This window comes from Dermochelys coriacea, chromosome 6, assembly GCF_009764565.3.
Source record: "Dermochelys coriacea isolate rDerCor1 chromosome 6, rDerCor1.pri.v4, whole genome shotgun sequence".
Taxonomy (NCBI): Eukaryota; Metazoa; Chordata; order Testudines; family Dermochelyidae; genus Dermochelys; species Dermochelys coriacea.
Genome location: NC_050073.1, coordinates 63,749,598 through 63,776,773, shown reverse-complemented (window position 1 = coordinate 63,776,773; position 27,176 = coordinate 63,749,598). Strand labels below are relative to the sequence as shown.

General features: G+C 41.9%; 1 protein-coding gene across 6 annotated transcripts in view; it reads right to left on the bottom strand.

Annotated features, from left to right (window-relative positions):
- The window catches only part of UBR1 (ubiquitin protein ligase E3 component n-recognin 1), a 158,709-nt gene extending 132,950 nt beyond the window's left edge, over positions 1-25,759 (bottom strand). For 3 of the 6 annotated variants that reach the window (XR_006282337.1, XR_006282338.1, XM_038407960.2), the window contains exons 1-6: positions 25,206-25,644; positions 19,075-19,331; positions 12,301-12,379; positions 6,120-6,230; positions 2,548-2,678; positions 1,366-1,507 (exon numbers count right to left, since the gene is read on the bottom strand). Coding sequence is in view for 4 of the 6 variants with exons in the window: in XM_038407960.2 (XP_038263888.1) it covers positions 1,366-1,507; positions 2,548-2,678; positions 6,120-6,230; positions 12,301-12,379; positions 19,075-19,331; positions 25,206-25,445 (960 nt within the window). In the remaining 2 variants the exon portion in view is untranslated. Of the gene's footprint in view, positions 1-1,365; positions 1,508-2,547; positions 2,679-6,119; positions 6,231-12,300; positions 12,380-19,074; positions 19,332-25,205 lie in introns of all 6 variants that reach the window. The other 3 variants (XM_038407956.2, XM_043517534.1, XM_038407957.2) reach the window with 3 other exon arrangements.
- Positions 25,760-27,176: the final 1,417 nt, after the last annotated feature.

The following is a 27,176-nucleotide window of genomic DNA, read 5'->3' as shown; positions in this document are numbered from 1 at the left end:
GCCCTTCAACATTGCAGAATTTGAGAAGAGAAAGCCATAACTTCCTGTAAACATACTGCCCTTAAAGCAAAGTAGTACTCCCAGTACATTTTGTGTAGTAACCACCACAATTTCAACTGCACTGTAAAAGCATACTCAAGTCAAGTTAGACCTAAAATTTAGGGTTTTTAAGAAATAACCATTTATATACACACCCTAAAAAAACCCCAAAACAAATATTACCTTTTTTAAAGTTACTATGGAACTATTTTTGGAAAACAGTCTTCTGTAGTGTATGTAGCCCAAGCAATGTAGCATTGTCCTAGCACATGAGAAGCTGAAAGTGAGACTAGACAAAAATAAACTAATTTTTTCATAGTCCAAACTAAGACAAATATTGAAAGTAAACAGCACTAACGGTCAAAAGCAAGTTTTTAAAAATTCTTCCAATTTTAATAAAGGATGTGTATATATATGTATAAAATCTTTGCATACGTACATGTGCACACTTCATAATTTTGTGATGCATACAGAATGCCCCCGAGTAATTTTTGAACAGATAATTAGGAATGTTTAATGTTTTTCTGAGAAACAAAAAGTGGAATTGTCAACATCAGCTTCACCATGGAATTTCCCTGGTTTTAATAACTTGCATCACAACTTTAAATATTATTAGGACAGAAACTAAACCAGAAAAATTTTAAAAAAGTGTTTGCACAATGTAACCTACTATTGAATATGCAAACCAATATATTTTTATTTTAATGGTATGTCTGAAATGTGTCATTTTCTCATCCAAGTGCAAATCAGATAAAAAAGCAACCTTTATAACAAAAAGAAAAGGAGTACTTGTGGCACCTTAGAGACTAACAAATTTATTAGAGCATAAGCTTTCGTGAGCTACAGCTCACTTCATCGGATGCATCCGATGAAGTGAGCTGTAGCTCACGAAAGCTTATGCTCTAATAAATTTGTTAGTCTCTAAGGTGCCACAAGTACTCCTTTTCTTTTTGCAAATACAGACTAACACGGCTGCTACTCTGAAACCTGTCTTTATAACAAAGTTAGAGAAAGTTGGCTGTGTTAGACAATAGATGAAAGTGGATCAACCTCAGCTAAGAAATCAGTGGCTTCTCCCCTCCTCTGGACCCTGGTTTGTGTCGAACAACAAATATTCATAATATGAAAACCAGATCACCTTCTTTAACAGTATTCATATTCCGTGCAACTACCAATTAACAATTAGGTTGCATTATCTGTCATTGTCTCTTTCCAAGCTCCAACACCACAGCTACAGTTACAAACATCAGAGAATGAGAGAGAATATACAGAAGCAGCATATAATCCTTAAAAAGAGAATTTCTGTTTCACACACAGTGCACTGACCTCTTTATCTATGGCAGTCGTGTGCAACTGAGCTTCCCCAAGCTCACAACCAAGCGCTCTCTGTAGAGTGTAGATGACATGGTCATAAGAATGATGTTCATCATTGAAAAGGACACAGTAGTAGTGGTCTGTCTTCTCTCTACTGGGGAGAGGCCAGTATTTCATTAGATGAGCAAAGAGAAAATTAAAAATCTATCCAGATATTGGCAACAAAATCACTTGCAAACTCCTGGGGGAAAGTGACAAATATACCCAAATAAATACTAGGGGAAAACTGAGTTCATCAACTTCAGGTTCTGAAAAAAGGCAAGCAGTTCCACCTCTCACTGAGACAAGAACAGAGCATGGTAACTATGCACTAACCATTTATTGCAAGAGGGGCATCATGATCTTCTTGGTGATATAAAGTAGTAACACGTTTTGGAAATTTGAGACAGATCTGTGAACTACACTTCCATCCCAAATGAAAGTTTTTACATGTTAATTTTCCTTGCAGTTGATGAATAGAAGGTCAATATTTTTATGCTAATGCCACTCAGGAATTTAGGAATTGGGTCTTCACTGTCATACCTAGCTCAAACTGGAGGTCAGTCCAGTGAAGTTTTGAGAACTGTCAACAGATTTAAAGGGCACGGTAAACTGTCATTCTCCTATAGGCATAGGAGTTTTGTAAGTGTTTCCTGAAACGGTGCAGCTACACTGTGCTGTGACACCAGTGTAAGCGCTAGTATTAATATATGGATAAGACTCAAGTGGTTTTAGTACCGTGTAATGAAAACCAAGCAAAAAAGCCCCTCCCCACCCCCATCCTACCTCACCCAAGCTGTCTACTTAGGACACTAAACCAGCCCAAGTACAACAAGGTATTTACGTACTCTGTTAATCCTGTAGCCGTTTCTCCTCTCCCCCTGGCACTTAAGGATCCCATTCTGCTCTCGTCACCAATCAAATGAATGATCTCTTTCCATCTTGGAGGAGGAGGATATTTGAACAATTTCTATTGTGGTTAATTGGACACTAATATATCAAAACGTTCCCTGAAGTGTTGTACCTTTATAGAGAGTATAGTCCAGGAATGTTATAGTTCTTTTTAGAGATCTGGGTGTTAGGAAGTTTATATAGGGTAGCAATAAACCTGAATGGCAGTTCTAATACTTAGAAATCACTGGCAATATCTCCCACCTGGTCATGAGCACAGGAGGCAACTCCTTCTCTTCTTCCCAGATAGTCATATCTACAATGTATTTTAATACCGATGGAAACATCTTCTTTGCTTGTGCCATTAGTTCTTCATTTAATGGGCATTCAGAATTCTGTAAGAAGATAGGACAAGATATCAATATGGAATATAGATATACAAAAACGGGGGGAAAAAGGACTTGGCAATATAACAGCTGATTATTATATCCTTTCCAGAAAAAAAAATCCTTGCCATATAAATATAATTTAAAGAAACAAAAGTACTGAGCTTGATTATATGCAACGCAAAGCTGAAATCATATTACAGTTGTGCGTGTGTTGTTAGAAAGGTATATTGACCTCAGGCATGATGGTAAATATATTGCCCTGCAATACACTCTGGTATATTCACTTTACACTAAAGGGAGCAAGACTAATAAAGCTGAGGAGAATGAATGAGAACTGCACAACCAGAAAGATATCTTTTGTACAAGAGCACAGCCCCACTGAAGCCTCTTTGTGACACTGGGGAAAGTGAAACACACCACTTTTCAATTCCTTGCTATCACTACCTGCAAATTTTCTCAGAAATAATCCAACAGCAGTTTTATCCACCAAATCAAACACGATATAGGTGCATTTTTAAAGATACTAGTTAAGAAAATAAGATACAGAAAAACATGTAAACTTCTCTGATCTAAGCAGAGGCTGTGAAAAGCTTCATTAAATGGGTTAGGAAACTTAGGTTACAAAAGTAAAAGGATGGCAACATTGCTTCTGACTCATATGGAGATGTTCATAGATGACAAATCCAGGCCTCAACTGCAATCCCTGATGTCTCATCCTTTCAGTCTGTTTGCATACTCTCCCAAAATGTCTAAGTCTTCCTTTCATGAATCACTAGGTAATCAAACATACAGATACAGCCATCAGCCACAGATCTATTTCACTGTCACCCTTCCCTGTGAAAAGAAGGGATTGAATATGCGGGACCTAAATAATGAGGGAATACTACATTTTTTGAATACATGGAATGGCTTCTTATATTAGTATTCACATTTAGAGATGTAAATGGAGAAACTTCAGAGATTTGTGACCTAGACACAGAGGCTGATATTTTCAAGGCAGTCTAGCATATCTGGATGCATTTTTCCATTAATTTTATGGTTGCACTAAACTGCTTGCAAATCTCAGAATGTATATGTTGTATGTGGAGAAAGGGAAAGAAAATGGGGAGAAAAGAGAATTACCAAAACGAAGATCTCAAATCCAGAGTCCACTCACATGGAATAGTATATGGTTTGATAGAAGTGGGTATAACATATTGGTGATATAGTTAGATATTGTCAAGAACCATGACTTTGGAAACTTCCTAAAACAGCATGCAGTTTCACTTAGCCCATAAGTTTCTAGGTGGCATAAAAAAAAAATCAAAATTACACAGCGTTCATGTGGTGGGAAATCTGGAACAGAAATGAAACAAGTAATGAAGTGAAATGACCAATGGCTTCCACAGTTGCTAGAGACTTTTCCTGTCCTGATGAGCTTTAGAAGAGGAATTCCAAGTCAAGGCTGCCATGTAAAATGTCTACAGATGATTTTATAAATATCTTCCTCTGCAACCATGTGACGATTTGAAGTGAGGTTCTTACAGATCCTGGGAATTAGAGGTCTTAAATATCTGGGCTTAATTTTTTTCCTACTCCAACTCTGCTACTAATGTTCTTAAATTTGGAGGAGAAAGGATAAGTGTCAGGCAGAAGGTTTGTGAACTGGACTTCATAGAAGCACTGTTGTGTTGAGCTAAATTTCAGTTAGAGTATGGCATCTGGAGGGGCAAATTGTACCAAGCACAGACCTTTGGTAAAGGATAAAAACAGGCTTCTGTAGACAAGGATATTCCAAACACAAGGCCATCAACCCTGTGATGAGAAGACTTCCCCTTGTCTTCCTCTACCCTCCCGCATTCAGGTGAGGAAAGTATACAGATAGAGCATCTCTCTCCATATCTCGCTCTTTAATAGATATCAAAAAGCTCCTGGTAAATTAACGGTTTCTCTGGGCTCCTAAAAGGGACCCAACACCCAAACCCAGAATGGACAACATCTTTTCCCCTCTCTCCCCATTACAAACTTACAGGGAATGAAGCGGAGGATGTGTTCGTCCTGTTCTCTCCCCCTCCCCTGCAATGGCACCTCCTCTCTTTTCTTTTGGGGAAATGGTGAGAACTGTTACTATAAAGCTTGTGGATAATTAAGAATTAACTGCATTAGCCTGAAAAACACCTGTGGGTCCAATCCTGTAATCAATTGTACAAAATATTCTTAAACTTCCTGTACTAACTTTACAATGTTTATGAAACAACTGCTACATTTCACCTCAGAAGTGGCTACATTTCACCTCTGCCACAATTTGTACGGTAAGTATCAGAGACCGCTGGAAAGCTTGATGATGAAAAAAATAAGTAAATATTATATCATTCAGTTACAAAAACTGCATGAAGACGAATTTAAGGTACAGAGTGTCTAACATTAACTTAAAGTGCAAAAATTAAAAAAAATTAAAAAAAAAACCACACTCAGAAGAACTATTAGGAAGTCACAAAAAGCAAAGTTTAGGTTAAAACTTAAGAAATGCAAATATTTGAAAATATGGAAAAAGTGTGTTTGGATTTTAACTGATTTTCTTGGGTTGCTAGTAGTCAGGTATTTTTAATCCCTATGATGTTCCTGAAAAGGATTTTTACCCTTAAGTTACAGACATGTATACCCAAATCTAACTTTGTTACTATTTACAACATGCATTTGAAGGTAGGAAGCAAGCTACCCTTGGGAGCCTGGGACAGGGGATATTAGGGACCAGGGAGCGCTGCACGGCATTTGGAGCTGGAAGGCAACAATGAGCAGTCAACACCATGAAAGAGCCTGGAGGAGCAGAACAACCACACTTTAGCCATTGTTTGGTTTGAAGCATCTGCTTTTCTGGGCTCCGTTTCCCTAACTTAGATGTCTGAAAGTTTGTGTAGCACCTTTTGATTGCAAGTTCTGGTTTTTGAGGGGTTTGGGTTGGTTCCCCCCTCACTCCAATCTAAGGATATTGCATTTTACATGTGCATGCCTTATATTATGTTGTAAATGCTAGCAACAGACAAGATGAAAAAAATTGTCTAAAGTGTTTTTTTTTTTAAATGTAGTGTATTGAAACTTGTCCTTTAACATTTAGAAAAGATCATTCAGCAAACTCAAATTTTAGTCTACCCTTTTAAAAGCCAGCAGCCTGATCTGAGCACATTTTTTCATCACAGAAGCAGACAAACATACTGCCATCATTCCTCTCTCCCCTACCCCTTGCTTCTTTCCTATCAAGCAGGATACTGAAGTTTAAAGGCATTCTAGAAAGATGCATCCTATACACATGTAACCTAATTCTAGGCAGACAGGCCTGAACAACCCCAGAAAGATTTGTTTTTTTGCAGAGCAAATGGTAACTTTTCTAGACAGGCAGGGAGCATGTTACAAAGCTTGAAGATTTACAGACAATATTCATCTCTGATTTTCTTTATGTATTATTTTTACCGCTTTTGTAGTGCTTGCTGCTCCAGGCTCATGGTTAGTACAAAGTGGTCCAGTCTTCCATGCCTCTGTATCCCCACAGTCACAAAACCCCCCTCCAGTGGAAGTATGCATCTGAAAAATTAAGGCGACATACAAATATGCATGTAAAAAAAAATAAATAAAAATCAAGAATACAAGAAAAGTGTACATTTGTCAAGCCAATACATCCAAATTTTATGTGCCTCCAACACAGTGATAAATAGCTATCCTGTAGGAAGTGTCATTGTGTAACCCATATGCTTTCATATTACAGCATTTTTTTTTAATTAAGAAAGGGAGAACTTCAGTGGGGTGGAAGGGTGAGATTTTCTGGAATTATCTATGTGTCTACACATGTGCAGAGAGGAGAGTAGGGAACACAGCTGTTTCTTAAGCTTGCAAATTGTTCCACATAGGCAGAACCCTGCATTTGCATGGAGCAGCACTGCCTTCAGCAGGGCTATGTATTGTACCCCAGGTGACCAGAGGGGTGGAATGGAAAGTGGGACACTACAGTATTTTCTGAAAGATCCCAGTAGCTGCTTGAAGCCAGTATATAAGTGACCATTAAGGGCAGTTCTACATATTTTAACATGGCTTTGACTCTGGGTAGAGCCATTGAGGGCTTGTGGGCAGATAAGGGAAATATTATATCTAGAGCAGCTAATGAGAGTTCCCATTAAACTTGACTCAAGGATGGGAGATAGGCCAGGAACGGATCAGGGCAGATCTGAAAGCCTGTAACATTTTAGCTACAGGTAAGTGTTTATGCCAGCCTTAAGCCACCATGGAAACCTTTAATAAAAACAATGTGTAGGCCTATAGGGAGAGCTGTGAGAGGAGCTTTTATTATCAAAGCTTATAGAAATCACATTTAGTTATCTGCTAAATTGTTTCAAATTGAGATTCTAGATCAATGTGAGAGAAAAGAGTACAACTCAACAGATGAGGGTTAGTAGATTCCTTATTTGACTAAGTGTGGCTTAGGATAGTACCCTACAGAGTGTGTATGCTACAGAAAGCCAAGGGATGAATTAATTTGTGTGTTGTGTTTCAAAACAGGAAATGTTTCGGCTACAAACAAGAATTCCTATCAGATAGGGAAAGGGAGGCAAGAGAATCATCAATCAGTATAAGACTGAACTGCTGCTGAAAGGATATCATACACTAGAGTTTTCTTTTATATGCTGGAAAGGCATAACTGTTTTTACTGTGGACTGACTATGTTTTCATTTTAGTGTCTGAGAACTCATTGACAAGCATTATACCTTAGGTTCCACAGTTAATCACAAGTTCATCTCTGGAAAAGATTCTGAATGAAAGACAGAGTGTGTACACATGCACACACATCAAAAAAAGGAATGCCAATGCCCTGCAGCCTTTACAGTTGTGCTGCAGGTTATTACTCATATTTGTTCCAGGGGTACCTTTTGGATAAGTAGCAAAAACAGACTGATGTAGAAAGTCTTTATAGACAACATTACAGATAGCAAAGCTGTCTAATAGTTTGTTTACAAGTTATTTAGAAGTATTTCAAAGTACTGTTTAAAATCCTTATTCTAGCAAACATATATACAATTTGTATACTAAGTAGCTGTGTAGCATTTTCTCTAACCAGTGTTGTGAGATATTAAGACCAAGTTCAGGGTTTAAACGCAATGTGGGGCATTGATTCTGCACAATGCTTTCTGAGAAGTCTGAACTGGCTAGTGGTCCAGCATAAAGTTAAGATGAAGTGCAGGAAAGACCAGTAATTGTACATAATTTGCCCTGATATTCCAGTTACAAGAGTACTTATAAAATAGTTATTAGAAGTAGTAGTAAGTGGCCTTATCACACAAAATACTTTTTAAAATGTTATTTGCAATTAAAAATGTCCCTTAAAAAAAAAAAAGCATAATTTAAAGGTTTAGAATGTATTTACAAACTGGGGAAACATCACAACCGCTCACCTGCCATCTTCATGTTCCAACTACTGTTACTTGGCCTTAAAGAAGCCATCTTAAATTACCAAGAGGCTAGGAAGAGAAGACTGGAAACTGAACTCCTGGCTTCTATTTATCCTTTTAATGTATCCTTTATGGGAGTCAGTTCATCCATCTGTACACACACACACACACACACACACACAATATATATATATATATATATATATATATATATATATATATATATATATATATATATATATATACACACACACACACACACACACACACACACACACACACACAGAGCGCTAAAATATATGGAAGCTACATATATTTTATTTATATAGTTCACAGGGATAGCGTAAGGCTTAAAGAATACTTGTAATGTACTTTAAGATCACCAGATGAAGGGTTTCACAGAAGTGCAGAATAATGTACTTGATCTGGCTGTTCTCAGCACACCTTCTTCCTCATTACCACTCCTTAGGCCCTGGTCTACTCTGGGGGGGGGTCAGGGGGAGAATCCATCTAAGTTACTCAACTTCAGCTATGTGAATAACGTAGCTGAAATCAATGTACTTAGATCGACTTACCGTGGTGTCTTCACCGCGAGGAGTCGACTGCTGCCGCTCCCCCATCTACTCTGCCTGCTCCTCTCACAGCGCTGGAGTACAGGAGTTGACAGGTGAGCGCTTGGGGGTCAATTTATCGCGTCTAGTCTAGATGCGATAAATTGATCCCCGCTGGATCGATTGCTGCCTGCCAGTCCAGAGGGTTGTGAAGACATACCCTAATATTTTGGAGGCTCTTTGAACTTATTCCCAAACTGCCAGGCTACCCTACTGAAGAAGAGCTCTGTGTAGTTTGAAAGCTCGTTTCTCTCGTCTGACTACCCTACTGTCAGAATAAGACACTTATATTAGCATGCCTGACTTGATCATCAGTGAAGGTGCACTCACTAAATACATGTGTGCACGCATAGCTAGCACTTCCTCTTTAAAGGGCAGTCATGGCCATTTGATGCAGGTAGAAAGAGCCTCTGAGGTGGCTGCAAGTTAAACAGCCAAAGTAATGAATCTCAATAAAAACCTAGTACATTTTTAAACTGTGAAAGATTACAATTAAGTTGAATATATGCTCTTTAGTGTTACTTTGCTGCAGAGGTACATCAGCTTTAAAGGCTCATGATCCCAGTATGCTTCCACTCAGTTCACAAAACCAAGCATCTGTTGCAATGGCTCTTGAAAGGGAACCACCACCAGTGAAGTCAGGCAGAAAAGGGGACAGCAGAGGACAGTTCAGGAAGAGAGCAGCCTGAGGAATTATTTAAAATAATCTTTCCCCAAATAAGGGAGCAGCAGTTGGAATTTCTCACTGGTCACATGGATTTGGCTCAGAGACCATCAAAAAGCTGTCAGGAAGAGAAGATCCAGGTCTAAAGCAATCTCCTGCATTTGAAACTTAACATTTATTAATATCTCTACCCATACCCCCTGCCTCAAGCCCAAAGCAGTTTAAAAAACTAAATAAATCCAAATGCAGAAATAGACAAAACAGTATGTAGATTGCAGCAGTTATCTGACTGGTGAAAAGACTGCACTGGTCCCTGTGCATACATGTTTATTTTGTTACCAAATATGGGTTTGGAAACCTCTTTATCAAGGTCAGCTTGCAAACATGTCATTTTTTAAGTACTATTTATAGTACTTTACCAAGCTCCATAAACATGAGCTTTTCAACTGAAATTTCAGTATTGTTACTCTGATTGTTATTTACAAAGGGAACAAGTAATCTCTTATGGATTTTAAGAATTGTAAGTTATAACAAGTGTCTCAGTCCTATGAATTACATTATCCTCTTCAGATTTGCTAAAAAGTTGCTTGATTAGCACAGCAAAACCAATTAAAATGAAAGTTTGAGATAGCTTTTGCACATTCCCAAAAAGCCATAAACACCCCAAAAAGTTATACATTGTATCAAAATGAGAGGGAGGTTAGAGAGCTCCAGTATTTTCTATTCTTTCAACTAAGAGCTAAAGAAGAGGAGAGGAAAAAGTTTCTCTGCCCACTTATTATTTTGCATGTTTAATGTACTCTACTAAATCAAAGGCAGATTCAAATCTCTGATGTGGAGATGGAAATTGACCCCTCTACAATAAAACCAAAAAAACCTGCTCCTGCACATCCCTAACTATAGTGATGTAATTGAGATGTGCAACATGTGCACTGCATTTCGAAGATTTAAATCTGGCCCCTATATCTAATAGGCAACCTAGCTGTCTGTTAAATTCTTTGGAATAATCTACCAATTGCAAGGATTATTACTATTACCTGTGCAACCTTAGTTCAGCATGTGTGTGTGTGCGCGCGCGCACACGCGTGCGCAATTAAGGTTAAGATTTTGTCACTGTTTTTAGAAACAGTCACGGACAGGTCACAGGCAATAAACAAAAATTCACAAGAGCCTATGACCTGTCTGTGACTTTACTAAAAGTAACCGGGTGGCAGAGCTAGGTATGATGGGAGGAATGACAGCTGGAGTCCTATGGGGCAGAGACTGACAGGCTGAGCCCTCTCACCAAGGTAGCTGGGGGGGCCACCACAGCCCCACCTCCAGCGCCTCCAGCCACAACAGGGGCATGCACAGCCCCCGCTCCCGAGTTGGCCACAGTGTGGGACAGGGGCTCACAGTCCTATCTCCAACCACAGGTGTGCAGCCCCAGCCGCAGGTGGGAAGGGAGGATGCACATGGCCCTCGGAAGCCACGAGAGGGGTGCAGGGCCCCAGCTACAGCCCCAGCTGAAGCCAAAGAAGTCACAGAGGTTTGGTAAAGTCACAGAATCCATGACTGCCATGACCAAATCATAGCCTTAGTTATCATATAGTCATTAATTATGTGATCACATACTGTTTGCTCTGCGCCCAAAATAGACAGAGTAAGACAGTTGTAGGGAGATGACATTCTCTTCTGTTTAAAACATTGGACTGGGACTCAGGACAAGAGAGCACAGCTCTGCCATTTACTTACTATAGGTATGTCCACACAGCAACTAGACACCAGCAGCTGGCCTGTGAGAGCCAACTTGGGCGTGTGCTATGAGGCCGTTTCATTGCTGTGTAGACTTCCAGGCTCTAGCTGGACCCACGAGCCCAAGTTGGCTGGCCTGTGGATATCTAGTTGCAGGCGTCTACTGTATATGATTTTGGGCAAAGTTATCACAATACAAACACATAAGGTTGTCACATTAAGGTTGTCCGTGCAATTATCTTACTTTTCAGTACTTAACTTTGCAACTAAGGATTCCTGAAAACTAGTTTTTCAGTATGCAATTATAGTGTTATGCGCTCGATGAAGCCTTTTTATGGGTTGAGTCAAAACCTCATCGAGACTGATAGTTATGTTTGTTGAAGGGTGAGTTCACACCTGTCAGGATAAACCCTCACCTAAAACAAAAGGAGGATGTGAACCCACCCAGAAGATTTTGCTGAGTATTGTTTTATACAGGTAAGACAGAATAGACAAAAACTGGGAAAGACATACACGGTTGGATAAAATGCACTTACAGGGGTGTGACTTTTAAAGTGCACCAATATGTTGTGCATTAATCGGTCCATGTAAACTCTGCTGGTGTTTCACAGTGCACTTTAACATAGTGCGGTACAACACTGTACACTGCAGTGCGCACCAGCAACGTCTACATGGACCAACTAGTGCACAAACATATTAGTGCGTATAAACCCACAGGGAGACAAGCCCTCAGGGAGACAGCCTGAAGGAGCAGCTGAAAGCACACTGTCTGATCCTGGAAGAAACCAGGGAAGAGTTTTCTGGGTCAGACATGCAGGCTAAAAAAGCGTTCTTGGGTTCTGAGAGCAAAAGAAGCAGTTTTCTGCTATTTGATTTCTTCCATGTTCAGAGACAGAGGGCTTTGTACAGCCTTGTAAATAAACAAAACTGCAAACAAATAAATATCTGACTAGCACCAATTTCCCCTGCTAAGTGAAGCAACCTACTAGACCACACTTTTTTGTCTAACTGCTCCAGTCAAAAGGGAAAACAATAATTAGATCTATGAAAGACATGTTCTTTTTTGTTCCAGCACTCATTTCAACAAATTGGTAATTTTCAGGGGGTAGGAATTGAAGTTTCTCATAATCTGTGTGTATTGCTATTACACACAAGAAAACTTCTCTATAGCAACATGTACAATTTTACAGTAAAGATTTTCATACCTTGTAACGATGGTTCTTGTGAATGCTATTCTGAAAGCAGTCCATGCAGAGTACACATGTCGCATCAATTGCACAGTCTCTGCAACAAAAATACTAACTTGGATACCATTCTAAAATAAAATAATGAAATATTCATACACTAGAACTGCTGCCATAGTTACACCTTTATGGCTGGTACCAAACTCAATTTCAGGCATCAAATCGTGGTTATTTCATGCTACTGATATAGGATGAATGTTCCAACCCTTTCACATTTGATTTGAACCATATTAGCAATGCTACTGTTTAAACATCATTAAGCAGGGTTCTATTAAAACCAGACTACCATTTTCCAACAATAGTTGCTAGTACAGGTGTTCCCTTGCCTAGCATAGACAGGGATTTTAAAGAACAACAAGATGTTAGAGACTACTCTTGGGTAGTCTATAACGTGGTTTCTAAATAGAGTTGTAATCATCTTAAAAATGCAAGATGTTGATGCAAAAGCTATGTTAAATCTGTGTTAGGCTGAAAAATATATAAAAAAAGATTTCAAAAGAGTTACAATTTATAATACGGAAAGGGTCCCTTTATAATACAATTACACATAATATGTTCTTTTAATGTAGTTTTTAATGTTCCAAAGTCAAGCTCTCAAGTTAGGAAATGACAAAATTAATGTTTCCAGTTCAATTTGAATTCAGCCCCCTAGCGTGTATACATTATGATACAGTCTTAAATTACATGAACTCATACCATTTTTTCCACAAGACCTCTGCCTCATTCAGTGCACTGGACAGACCTGTTCTGGGAATGAATTGTTGTTGTGTAGAGAAGGCTGTCATCTGTATGACCCTGCCTCATTTATGCAGAACTTGGAAGGTGTGTAGTGAATGAGGCAGAGGACTACAGGAAGAGAAAATATGGTCTCATGGTTAAGGCAAATAAACGCTGCCCTGGAGAACTAGATTCTGCCTGTGCCATGGAGTTTCTATTGCTGGGAAAGTCACTCAAAACAAACTCTTCACAGGTGATCATTAATGGTGTGTTCCTCATTTTCTGGGTGCTTGACTTGAGTCTCTGGGTCTAATTTACAGAAATGCTGAGCACTCACTGGTGCTAATGAAGTTAATGGGAGCTATGTTTTGAACATACAAAGTGCTTCATATTGGTAAGTATACTGAAAAGTCAGGTCATGGTGCCTCAAATTGGGCACCCAAGCTTAGTGGATACTTTTGTCCTTAATAGCTCTGTGCCTTAGCTCCTTATCCATAGAATGGACATAGCATACCCTTACCTCACAAGGGTGTTGTGAAAATAAATTAACGTTTGTGAAGTACTCAGATACTATAGTAATGACCATCACAGAAAAAGCCCATGAGGAAATAAATAATTGTCTCTTCGGATCAGGATTTTAATAATGTGCAGTAAATAAGGCCTATGGCCACACATTAAAACAAAGAGGATAAAACAAATGATTGAATAGATGTTCACCCTGCATACTGAGTAAGGAAGATATGCAACTGTATTTCTCATTTACTGACTAGTGAAGGGGTCCAGTGGAGAAAAGAGTATGTGATCATGTAACAAACTATATCATAATGCATACCCATAAGGGAATGGAATTAAGGTTGCACAGAGCACTTTCATTCTGGCATTTCCTAATATTTGAGTGCTGGACTTTGCAATCTTAACATAGCCTTGTGTGTGTAATTTCCTAGGTTTTTAAACAAGCAAATTGGGGGGGGAAAAAAACAACAAAACACAAAAACAACTGACATTCCATCATCTGGCATTACAATGACCCCCATATAGGTCATCAGTAGGGTTGGAACCTTTAAATCCACCATACAGACTTTTACTATTTAAGTTAAAGGAGTAATGGATACCAACAGTAGGTTGTCATCCTCTATGTGGACCAGCATTGGAGTGAGAGGGGACACAATTTGCCACTGGGTTCACAGATACGTGCTAACATCAGAGGAATGGAGACACTCTGGAATCATGAGATCCATTCCAGGCTCTCAATGGGAGAGTTGTCTGGTGACCACTGATTTTTCTGCCCTTTACCCCAAAGCATGATCCTTTCTGCCCTGTACCCTCTAACCTAACCCTATCCTGTCTGTTCCCCTCCCCTAGCTCTTGAGCCCAGTCCCATTCTCCTCACCTAGGCAGTTCCAGTCTCCACTCCACAGGCTTCTCACCCCAGTACCAGTCCCTTTGCCCAGCAAATGGTAGCCTTAAATCTCTGGACTCCCTGTTGCAGTCTCCCATGCACACTCCCAGTCCCTCCCCCCACAGCAAGTCTCAATTCCCTCATCCAATTTCTGTCCAGTCTCTATTGGCTAGCAGTCCCCTTCACCACAATCTCCCATTCCCAGTTTCCCTCTGCTTCCAATCCCAGCCCCAGCCACCATTCTCTAGTTCCAGTCACCTTCTCTCCAGGCTCCCTGTTCCAATCTACATTCCCTGACCCCCACCTTAGTCCAGCTCTTGTCCCCTCTGCATTTGAATAAGGGACCTTCCGTTTCCACTCTTTCTGGGCCCAGCAGGGCAGTTACTGAGATCACAGTAGAGACAGACTCCCTGCTCTCAATTACAGTCCCCAGCCTGACTTGCAGCAGCCCAGAGCTACAACTGCAGGGAAAGTCCTGCCCTGTCACAGGATGGGGCACATTCAGTTGCTCTGTTGGGATGGCCTGGTCACATGTAGGAGTGGTGAGGTGATGGATGGAGCATGCTCAGTGCAGATGAAATGTTCAGGGAAATGTCAGGAAACCTTATAATAGGCACTGCTCCCAGCCTCACCTAGAATAATATTTGGCTCATATAATGAAATAGTAATTGAATGGAAATTACTAATTCACCCTTTTCTATCTTAAAAAGAAACGGAGAACTTGTGGCACCTTAGAGACTAACAAATTTATTAGAGCATAAGCTTTCGTGAGCTACAGCTCACTTCATCGGATGCATTTGGTGGAAAAAACAGAGGAGAGATTTATATACACACACACACAGAGAACATGAAACAATGGGTTTATCATACACACTGTAAGGAGAGTGATCACTTAAGATAAGCCATCACCAACAGCAGGGGGGGGAAGGAGGAAAACCTTTCATGGTGACAAGCAGGTAGGCTAATTCCAGCAGTTAACAAGAATATCAGAGGAACAGTGGGGGGTGGGGTGGGAGGGAGAAATACCATGGGGAAATAGTTTTACTTTGTGTAATGACTCATCCATTCCCAGTCTCTATTCAAGCCTAAGTTAATTGTATCCAGTTTGCAAATTAATTCCAATTCAGCAGTCTCTCGTTGGAGTCTGTTTTTGAAGCTTTTTTGTTGAAGTATAGCCACTCTTAGGTCTGTGATCGAGTGACCAGAGAGATTGAAGTGTTCTCCAACTGGTTTTTGAATGTTATAATTCTTGACGTCTGATTTGTGTCCATTCATTCTTTTACGTAGAGACTGTCCAGTTTGGCCAATGTACATGGCAGAGGGGCATTGCTGGCACATGATGGCATATATCACATTGGTAGATGCGCAGGTGAACGAGCCTCTGATAGTGTGGCTGATGTGATTAGGCCCTATGATGGTATCCCCTGAATAGATATGTGGACAGAGTTGGCAACGGGCTTTGTTGCAAGGATAGGTTCCTGGGTTAGTGGTTCTGTTGTGTGGTGTGTGGTTGCTGGTGAGTATTTGCTTCAGATTGGGGGGCTGTCTGTAAGCAAGGACTGGTCTGTCTCCCAAGATCTGAGAGAGCGATGGCTCGTCCTTCAGGATAGGTTGTAGATCCTTGATGATGCGTTGGAGGGGTTTTAGTTGGGGGCTGAAGGTGATGGCTAGTGGCGTTCTGTTGTTTTCTTTGTTGGGCCTGTCCTGTAGTAGGTGACTTCTGGGTACTCTTCTGGCTCTGTCAATCTGTTTCTTCACTTCAGCAGGTGGGTACTGTAGTTGTAGGAATGCATGATAGAGATCTTGTAGGTGTTTGTCTCTGTCTGAGGGGTTGGAGCAAATGCGGTTATATCGTAGCGCTTGGCTGTAGACAATGGATCGAGTGGTATGATCTGGATGAAAGCTAGAGGCATGTAGGTAGGAATAGCGGTCAGTAGGTTTCCGATATAGGGTGGTGTTTATGTGACCATCGCTTATTAGCACCGTAGTGTCCAGGAAGTGGATCTCTTGTGTGGACTGGTCCAGGCTGAGGTTGATGGTGGGATGGAAATTGTTGAAATCATGGTGGAATTCCTCAAGAGCTTCTTTTCCATGGGTCCAGATGATGAAGATGTCATCAATGTAGCGCAAGTAGAGTAGGGGCATTAGGGAACGAGAGCTGAGGAAGCGTTGTTCTAAGTCAGCCATAAAAATGTTGGCATACTGTGGGGCCATGCGGGTACCCATCGCAGTGCCGCTGATTTGAAGGTATACATTGTCACCAAATGTGAAATAGTTATGGGTCAGGACAAAGTCACAAAGTTCTGCCACCAGGTTAGCCGTGACAGTATCGGGGATACTGTTCCTGACGGCTTGTAGTCCATCTTTGTGTGGAATGGACTACAAGCCGTCAGGAACAGTATCCCCGATACTGTCACGGCTAACCTGGTGGCAGAACTTTGTGACTTTGTCCTGACCCATAACTATTTCACATTTGGTGACAATGTATACCTTCAAATCAGCGGCACTGCGATGGGTACCCGCATGGCCCCACAGTATGCCAACATTTTTATGGCTGACTTAGAACAACGCTTCCTCAGCTCTCGTTCCCTAATGCCCCTACTCTACTTGCGCTACATTGATGACATCTTCATCATCTGGACCCATGGAAAAGAAGCTCTTGAGGAATTCCACCATGATTTCAACAATTTCCATCCCACCATCAACCTCAGCCTGGACCAGTCCACACAAGAGATCCACTTCCTGGACACTACGGTGCTAATAAGCGATGGTCACATAAACACCACCCTATATCGGAAACCTACTGACCGCTATTCCTACCTACATGCCTCTAGCTTTCATCCAGATCATACCACTCGATCCATTGTCTACAGCCAAGCGCTACGATATAACCGCATTTGCTCCAACCCCTCAGACAGAGACAAACACCTACAAGATCTCTATCATGCATTCCTACAACTACAGTACCCACCTGCTGAAGTGAAGAAACAGATTGACAGAGCCAGAAGAGTACCCAGAAGTCACCTACTACAGGACAGGCCCAACAAAGAAAACAACAGAACGCCACTAGCCATCACCTTCAGCCCCCAACTAAAACCCCTCCAACGCATCATCAAGGATCTACAACCTATCCTGAAGGACGAGCCATCGCTCTCTCAGATCTTGGGAGACAGACCAGTCCTTGCTTACAGACAGCCCCCCAATCTGAAGCAAATACTCACCAGCAACCACACACCACACAACAGAACCACTAACCCAGGAACCTATCCTTGCAACAAAGCCCGTTGCCAACTCTGTCCACATATCTATTCAGGGGATACCATCATAGGGCCTAATCACATCAGCCACACTATCAGAGGCTCGTTCACCTGCGCATCTACCAATGTGATATATGCCATCATGTGCCAGCAATGCCCCTCTGCCATGTACATTGGCCAAACTGGACAGTCTCTACGTAAAAGAATGAATGGACACAAATCAGACGTCAAGAATTATAACATTCAAAAACCAGTTGGAGAACACTTCAATCTCTCTGGTCACTCGATCACAGACCTAAGAGTGGCTATACTTCAACAAAAAAGCTTCAAAAACAGACTCCAACGAGAGACTGCTGAATTGGAATTAATTTGCAAACTGGATACAATTAACTTAGGCTTGAATAGAGACTGGGAATGGATGAGTCATTACACAAAGTAAAACTATTTCCCCATGGTATTTCTCCCTCCCACCCCACCCCCCACTGTTCCTCTGATATTCTTGTTAACTGCTGGAATTAGCCTACCTGCTTGTCACCATGAAAGGTTTTCCTCCTTCCCCCCCCTGCTGTTGGTGATGGCTTATCTTAAGTGATCACTCTCCTTACAGTGTGTATGATAAACCCATTGTTTCATGTTCTCTGTGTGTGTGTATATAAATCTCTCCTCTGTTTTTTCCACCAAATGCATCCGATGAAGTGAGCTGTAGCTCACGAAAGCTTATGCTCTAATAAATTTGTTAGTCTCTAAGGTGCCACAAGTTCTCCGTTTCTTTTTGCGAATACAGACTAACACGGCTGCTACTCTGAAACCTTTTCTATCTTAAATTTGATTCATCCCACATACCTAATTAGTCTAAATTAAACGTAGCTTCTTTTATTTTATTAAAAAAAACCACAACCACCCCAGCAAGTATAGCTAAATTTTACAATTTGTGCAAGCTGCAAAACTTGAAATGTGCCTTTAAAATAAAAAGGGATGGGGGTCTCCCCAGACTAGTGCATTGTGGGAATATGACAAAAGAAGAAGATAGGATAGGATGACTGTAGATCAAACCATGCTGCAGTTGAAAGACTTGTTGTGCTTTGGGGACTAAGTCTTCTATACTCCTATTGACAATTTAAAGTCAAGAAACTTAATATGATTTGCAAACAAGCCAGTACCACCCAGAGAACTTCAACTTTTGCTTTTCAGATGCAATATAATTTGTGCTCAATTTAAAGTAGATTGTGATAGCAAAACAATTATCATAGCCACTTACCCAAGGATCCTAGCAGTATACATCTAGCATCAAAAATAATTTTATAAAAGTCTATTATTGCTGAGTGACCTCACAGGAAATATTCATGATGACTAGTGCCTTACCTGCAAGAATATGTAGTTTCCCCACCTTTGAACACCTTCCCGCAGAGTTGAGAAGCTCCGCACTGCCGCAGTTTCTCCAGGCAGACATCCGGATCTTCCCCAAACAAGTACCACTCCAGAGGATCAAATATTGTTATCTGGGCCATTTCTTCCTGCTTCTCCAGCAAGGGGTCCATTTCAGCAGAGTAGATATTTAGAACACACTTTGCCAATTGTTGTAAAAAGGCAGCCTGAAAGTCAACTCTCTCATCCCACCACTGCAAGAAAATTAGAGTTAGGCTAATAAGTCAGTGGAGAAATATAATTAAAGGAAATGAGGATATCTAAGGAGAAACAATGATTACTACAAAACCAGGGACATTTTCTATTTCAACAATCTGAAGTTCTGTGCACCAGGAAAAATGCAAATCCACATTTACAGGATAAATTAACAGAAAGTAGTTTATATTTAGTTTTAGAACCTTTGAGACTTTTAATATTTTGCCCCACGATACATCTCTGCTATTTGCTCCTATTCTAGCTCTTTAGACTCCTACAGGTGCTCTCCAACTGCTCGATTTATTTTCTCCAGTTCTGAACTTCATGCCTTCTTTCATAGTATTCCCACTCTTTAATTTCTTTTTGAAGTTGGAGGCATTTCTAGTGAACATAAGCCAAAAAGAATACATCTGTCAGGAGGTAGCTACATACATTTTTCCCATAAATACAAGTTATTTTCACAAATGATCCTCCCTCAATAGAATTTTCTCTAGCCAGCAAGGAAAGTACAAGTCCTTTGGAATTTGGAAAGGGTGGGAGTCTGACATGGAAGGAATAGACTGCTCAACTTGTTAGTGGACTCAACTAAAGAAAATCTGTCACACGAAAGGCAAAAAAAACCTTCACTTTAACTTAAAGATAAAACCTAATAGCAATTGACAGACCTATTCACCATGAATTTATCTAGTTCTTTTTCTAACCCTGTTATGGTCTTGGCCTTCACAACATCCTCTGGCAAGGAGTTCCACAGGTTGACTGTGTGTTATGTGAAGAAATACTTTTATTTGGTTTGTTTGCTGCCTATTAATTTCATTTGATGACCCCTAGTTCTTGTGTTACGAGAAGCAGCAAACAACACTTGCTTATCTCCACACCACTTTCTCCACACCAGTCATGATTTTATAGATATCAATCATATCTCCACTTAGCCGTCTCTTTTCCAAGCTGAAAAATCCCAGTCTTATTAATCTCTCCTCATATGGAAGCCGTTCCATATCCCTAATAATTTTTGTTGCCCTTTTCTGAACCTTTTCCATTTCCAATATATCTTTTTTGAGATGGGGCGACCACATCTGCACATAGTATTCAAGATGTGGGCGTACCATGGATTTATATAGAGGCAACATGGTATTTTCTGTCCTATTATCTATCCCTTTCTTAATTATTCCCAGCAACTGAAAAAAAAAAAAATCAGAAAAATCATAGAGCACTATATTGACACCTTCATGGTTCATAAACAGGGCTGGAACATTTAGATTCACCTCACAGACTTCTACCACTTGAGTTAACAGAATAACTGGTAGCAGCAGTAGGTTGTCATCCTCTCGGTAGACCAGCATGGGGGCGGGGGGGAAAAGGGGAGTACCACACTTTGCCAGTGGATTTCACAGATGTGCCGACAGCAGCTGATTGTTGAGACTCTGGAATCTTGGACTCCATTTCAGGCTTTGAAAGGGAATGTGCTATGATGGGCACAGACTTGTCTATTTTCCCCGAACTTAATACTTTCAGCTCCTCTCCCCTCCAACTTGTCCTCGTCCAAGTCATATGTCTATCCCATCCATGGCTCCTTGTCCCAGTCCCATTCTCCTTGCATACCCACTCCCAGTGTCCATTCCTCAAGCTTTTTGCCAGTCTCTTTGCCCAGCCAGTACTTGTCTCCTGCTCTGAGCTCACTGTCCCTTTTCCCAATCTCCCTGACTCGCAGTCTCTACCCACACCCAGATCCAGTCTCCTTGCCCAGCCAGTCTCAGTCTCTTCCTTCCACCCCAATCTCGTTGTTCAATCCCTGGCTCCTGAGTCCTCAGCCAATGTGTCTCTCCATCCCTCACTGGTTTCCAGGCCCAGGCTCCCTCCCTGGACTCCTCATCCAATCTCAGTTTCTTCACTTCCGCCCCTGCCCTGGCTTCTTGTCTCAGTCTCTTTGCCTAGCCACCCCAGTTCTCTCAATCACACCCACGCTCCTTGTTAGATTTGTCTCCAATTCCCAATCTTCAGGTCTCTTTCCCCTACACACCCCCACACAGCCCCAGTCTCACCTTGGCTACTTTTCCCTACTTACACCTTTCCCTCCCCCAGTCTGGCTTTTGGCCCCTCTGCATTCAAATCAAACTGCTTCCTTCTCCACTCAACCTGGGTGTCCATGGGGATTCACTGAGAGAACAGGAGAGACAGGCTATCTATTCCCATGCTCATCCCCGATCTGGTCCTGAGCAGCTGGGAGCAGCCATTACTATGTAGTCCTTCTGAGCCCCATAGCCTTTAACTGGACCATGCTCAATCCCTTTGTGGGGATGGACCATGTACAGTCTGCTCAGTATTAAGAGCTGTGAGGGGCTAGAGCATTCTCAGTGAGGATAGATTCTTGAGAGATTTTAGCTGTTGAGCTCTAGCAAGTCTTTATGCATGTACGAACTACAATTTTTTCAAAGGCTTGTAATGTGGCCAAAATTGGGCAAGTTTTCACAGGGATGGCAAAAGGCACAACACAAAGTCTATCGCTAGGCAAACGTCAAGTCCCTGCTCCAAAGCATGAGAGCATTTCAAAGACAAGAATGTAACATAAACAAAACATTTTTCCCAACCCTCATTCTTGGAAACAGCTGAACTATTTTGATTAGAATTTTCTAAAAAAATTCAACTTGAACCAGATACCATTTAGAAATTTTCAGTCAAATGGTAAAAACTAGCAAAGTTCTAAGCAACTGAACTTATCATGAGAAGTGTTGAGAAATCTTAATAATAGGCAATGCTATTAGACCCTCCTATAATTAACATCGGACTATTAAAAATTGCATAATTTCCACACAGTGCCTCATCTTCTCAACATCAGTACATCTACGTCCTTGTCCACACTGAGAACTTTAGGTGATCTCCCACCAATAGTGCTGGCAGTAGTGAAAGGTCTACTATACACTGACCACCAGTGTTTTTACCATTTCATAGTCTAACCCGGCAGTTAGATGACATGGTGGAAAACAAATCATTGGGCATCATTGTTCTCACAGAAGAGTTTAAATTATGAGAGATTTCCCTTCAATTTTCACTGTACGCAATCACAGTCACAAGATCAATGTTTTATTTTAAATTTAACAGGTATTCTGTAAGCTTCCTAGTGTTGCAGTTACTGAATCTGAAAGCAAAGCAGACTATAGTAGTACAAATGTTGACTTTCAATTGATCTGATCTCTTCTCTCAGAGCCCATGGAGTCCTGTTCCTGCTTCTGAGCACAAATCCTCTTGGCCTCCCTGTACTTTATCAGAGATTCCAATTCCATAACTTAGCATATCCAGTTCCTGAATTTTAGTAATGCAAATGAAGAAAATCAGAGTAGTATCTGTAAGGAGTCATAAAAGTTAGAAAAAAAGAGAGAGACCTATTAGTAATTCAATACCATATCGCTGCCAAGGCAGGGGATCACTTCAGAACAGTTTACTGTTTTAGTGGGCACCATGAATGTGAAATCTAGTCAAACAAGAAAACAAAAAAAAGTGGTAACGGATTATCAAAAATTTCAGCAGTTTCAGGTACTACACTCTCTCTGAGTTTCCCTACACTTTACAATCACGTTTCCCTAGATTTTAAAAATGTTCTCTCTCCTCTGTTGCTGTGGGAAAAACCCAAACAGGGAAATGGACCAATTGTACAGGGAAGCAGTGAAACTAAAACTGTTTGTACACACAGTACTATCAAATGCATAAAGCGAAGGTACTATTTTTGCCTTCTAATGGTTCACAGAGAATGTCTAAACTACAAAAAAATGATCTATTTTAAAAATGCATTAGCTACCCCAGGTTTCAGAGTAGCAGCCATGTTAGTCTGTATCCGCAAAAAGAAAAGGAGTACTTGTGGCACCTTAGAGACTAACAAATTTATTTGAGCAGAAGCCACCCCAATTTAACACAGTTTTAAACACAACTTTGCACCTAGCACAAACAGCACAAGTTGTATTTAGATATCTGTGGCTAAGCGTACAGAAGAAGCTGGGGTCTCTGGGAAGGATTATTATATGGCATTTATTCCCATATTTCCTGGCCTTTGTTAATGCTGCATCTACAACATCATTTTCTTTCTTTCCCTCCCCATTCGGTACTTCCTCCTCTTCCAGCATCTGGATTTGGATTTTGGCAACTCCTCCTGAACTCAATGTGCTGCAAATGACTAACTTTTGACAAAAGTTGCAAAATGAGAAATTCCAAAGAGCTCATGCAGAATCCAGTTTGTTTAGGGCACTTGGTCTGTTCTACCAGTCATTTTAGTGTCTCTTTAGAAGGATATGGTTTTTAAGTTTACAGAAGTATTATCTTATGGCATCACACACCACTAAGAATCCTTGGGAGAGGAATCTTATGTTGTATTCAGACACTTTCTGTAAAAACAGACAAATGTCTTTCCACATGTAAATGTACTAAGACCTTTTAAAAAGTTAATCTCTATTGTATGGTGAGCAGTTTTGCCCTAAATAGAAGAGAATGAATTGTGGATGTTTTTGCCAAACCTCATTTAAATGATCACTACCTTGGAAGGGGTGGGGAGATAGAGAATTGCACTTGTCTGGATACAGAAACATCCTTTTAGGGAGACTAAGACGGTATAATGCACAAAGAAGAGGGTGGTCACCTCTCCATAAGCTACTTGTAGCTATCTGAACAAGTGTGTATAGAAATGGGTGGCAGGGCTCAGGCTTTCCGCCCTGCAAGTCTAACACCAGCCCTGCTCTCTGGACTATTTTAGCAGACCCCCTGAAACCTGTTTGCAGCCCCCCCACAGGGCCCCACACTCCTGGTTAAGAACTGCTGCCTTATTGGGTATTTTCTAAAGTCTTCTTTAGAAGAAAAAGATAAATAGGTAAAATAGTTATATGATAAACGTGCAGCTCCCACTTAACATTGTCCTGTTATAGGAAAGTAGACTATTATGCTTTTAAAAGAGTTCTCAAACTAGTGTCTTCAGGCAAGATTTTATGTTAAAGATTTTGATTCAATACCATTCCCTTTATTTTCATTTGAAGTCATCAGCTTTCCAGGAGCTGATGAAAGAAAATAAGATCCAGTTCTATGGGCATATAGACACTAACACAAACAATAATAAAGTGACAATAAAGAATAAAGGGCCCCTAAATGTACCTGCCCTGAAGAGTAAATTCCATATAACAACCTAGAACTTTAGTGAATATTTGTCCTCCTTCATTTTAAAACCTAAATGTAACTTCATGACATATATTGCCTCTGACAAAAAGGCCCCTCCCCTGACTTCAGCTGTGCAAATCTAGAAAGATGGAAAAATCACAAAGCCTTTAACAGATTATTCTCCAAGACAACCTTCAGATCAGAATGATGAGGTGGAGGATTTAATTTTATCACTTTCAACAACTGACTTTATGAAAATATTACTTTTCACTAGTGACCCAAACCTATACAAGAGATCACCCTTTATTAGGCAACTGCTTGTTTTAACAGCCTGTTCCAAAATATTGCTGAGAGTACCCAACTGCAACTCTGCTTTTACTGGTGCATCAGGGCCATTCCTGTCATGCCATTGAGTGGCTGCTTAAAGCATATCGAGCAGTCTTTCTGGTATGCAAACCCAGGGAAACTTGCATTAAAGCAAAACATCGCCATCATCCCTTATCTCAAGTTCACGCAATGAAAACTTTATTCCGCCTGTCACTGAAGATCATCTCCTCAAGACAATCGATGGTCGCTGGTCACCTAACTCAGGTTTAGGCTGTGTAGACTACACAGCGCACGGGTGTCACCGCGCATGGGACCGTGCCACTGACCGCAGGGCAGACAATGGGGGCTAAGTGCGTCCACACTGAGCGACGACTCCCCGCCCGGGGCGCTAACCCCCAGCGGACGGGGGCCCTCACCTCTCCTGAGGGGAGGCAATCAGGGCTTCCGCTACTCCCCCAGCGGGCATGGGTCGGGCTCCCATCCGCTAGAGGCTCCAACCTGTCGCGCGGAGGTTGCCAAGTCACCGCGGGCCGGGCACGGGCGACCCCCGGGGAGGACCCATACGACAGGAGTCTCACCATGGCCCGCTCCTGGGGCTGCGCGGGGATCCCACCACTCGCTCCCGATCCAGCTCCTCCACTGCCTCCATCCGCCATTTTGAGGGCAACTGACACCGCCGCCAAGGCAAGTCCCGCCCCGCCTCTCTGCCACCGAGCCGATCGGAAGCAAGTTGCCGGGGCCCACGGGCCAAGCTGTAGCGTCCCAACCGGCCTCCCGACAGTGCGTGCACCTGGCTGCCACTGCGCATGCGCCACCGTTCTGCGCCTGCTCAGTCACACCTGCTGAAGCCGCGGCACTTACTTGCTCGCAGAGCCGATCCCATTTCCTGCTTCCTGGGCGGAGGAAGGGGAAGGGCGAGGGCGAGGGGGCAGAGCTTCCTACGCCTAGGGGTGGCGGAAGCGAACTTCGATAGGAGCAGCCCGCGCGGGTGGACGGCGGAAGGACCCCTTCCGAGGGGCTGTGGCGCTAAAGGCTGCTCTTCTCTTCCGGGCTTGCCCATAGGAGGAAGCTGCACTGTGATGTTAAACCAGTGCAGAGCCCTGTGTGGCCACTCGGATTTTGGTTTACATTTAGTTGATTAACAAGAAGCTGCTCTTACCAGTCATATAGGTATAGTTAAACTGATACAGTTATATAACTCCCTGTTTGGACACATATTCTGGAATAAGGCCAGGACTACACTACAGGCCTATGTTGGGATAAACGATGTTGTTCAGGGCTGTGAAAAATCCACACCTCCATGGGCTTGTCTACACCATGCAGCTTTTAGCAACAAGGCTGTGTCGACCCAGCCTTGTCGTTAAAAGTCAGCATGTGTAAACGCTCTTTGTCGGCACTTTTGCTGACAAAAGACTTCCAGCCCCGCAAGTGGCCTTAGCTTTGTCAGCAGGAGAGCGCTCACCCAGCAGGTGGCCAGCAGCAGCCTGGAAGTGTTAGCTGCCTTTCGACACCATGCAGGCAGGAAGGGACAGGCTGCTTCCAGCCATGGGGAAGGTGGAGGAAGGGATGAGCTCTGCAAAGACATGGCCCACGTCATCCCTTCCCTTCCCCCCCACCCCCCCCGGCTGCTGGAAGCAGCTCCTGTCCCTTCCCTCATGCAGAGTGCTGAAAGGCTGCTGCTGGCCACATTCTGGTATGAACCCTGGCAGAAATCAGGGGGGCATGTGACCCCACATGCCAACCCCACACGTTGCCTCAGGAAGATGCAACGCCAGTTACCAGCAGAGGCGGGTCCATCCTGGGGGCCCAGCCAGGCATGCTGGAGGGTGGAAAGCACCAGGCAGGGAGGGTCAGATTGGTCTGGTTAGTCACCCCCCCCCCCGACCCGACCTGTTTTAAGAGATGGGTACTTGTGTGTGTGTGTGTGTTACCTCTCCCCATGTGTGTGTGTCACCCCTCCCCCTGTAAGCCCTAAAGCCTTAAAGATAAGAAAGTAAATAAAAAGAATCCAACTACGCAATATTTCTATTTAATGGGGGCTCCATCAACTTGGTGTTAATTTGAACATTTGTACTGCATAGTTCTGATTGATTGCCGTTGAACTCGCTTGAATGTGATGGCAGTGGTGCACAAGGGTTTCTTCTTGCCATGAGGATTATCAGCAGTCCGGTGACATACATGACAGCAGTCACTAGGGCTTATTGGAAGTTAAGTGAAGGCAACGTTTCAGATAGTGTAGGTAGCTCCTGCTTGCTACACTGGATTTAAACTTGAGTTTTTCTTAGCAAAAAGGTGTTCGACATTATCCTACAGTGCTCATGTGCTCTGTTTCCAAAGTGTTCTATAGCATCTGTAAGGATAGAGTGCCAGTATGTGTGTTATTACTG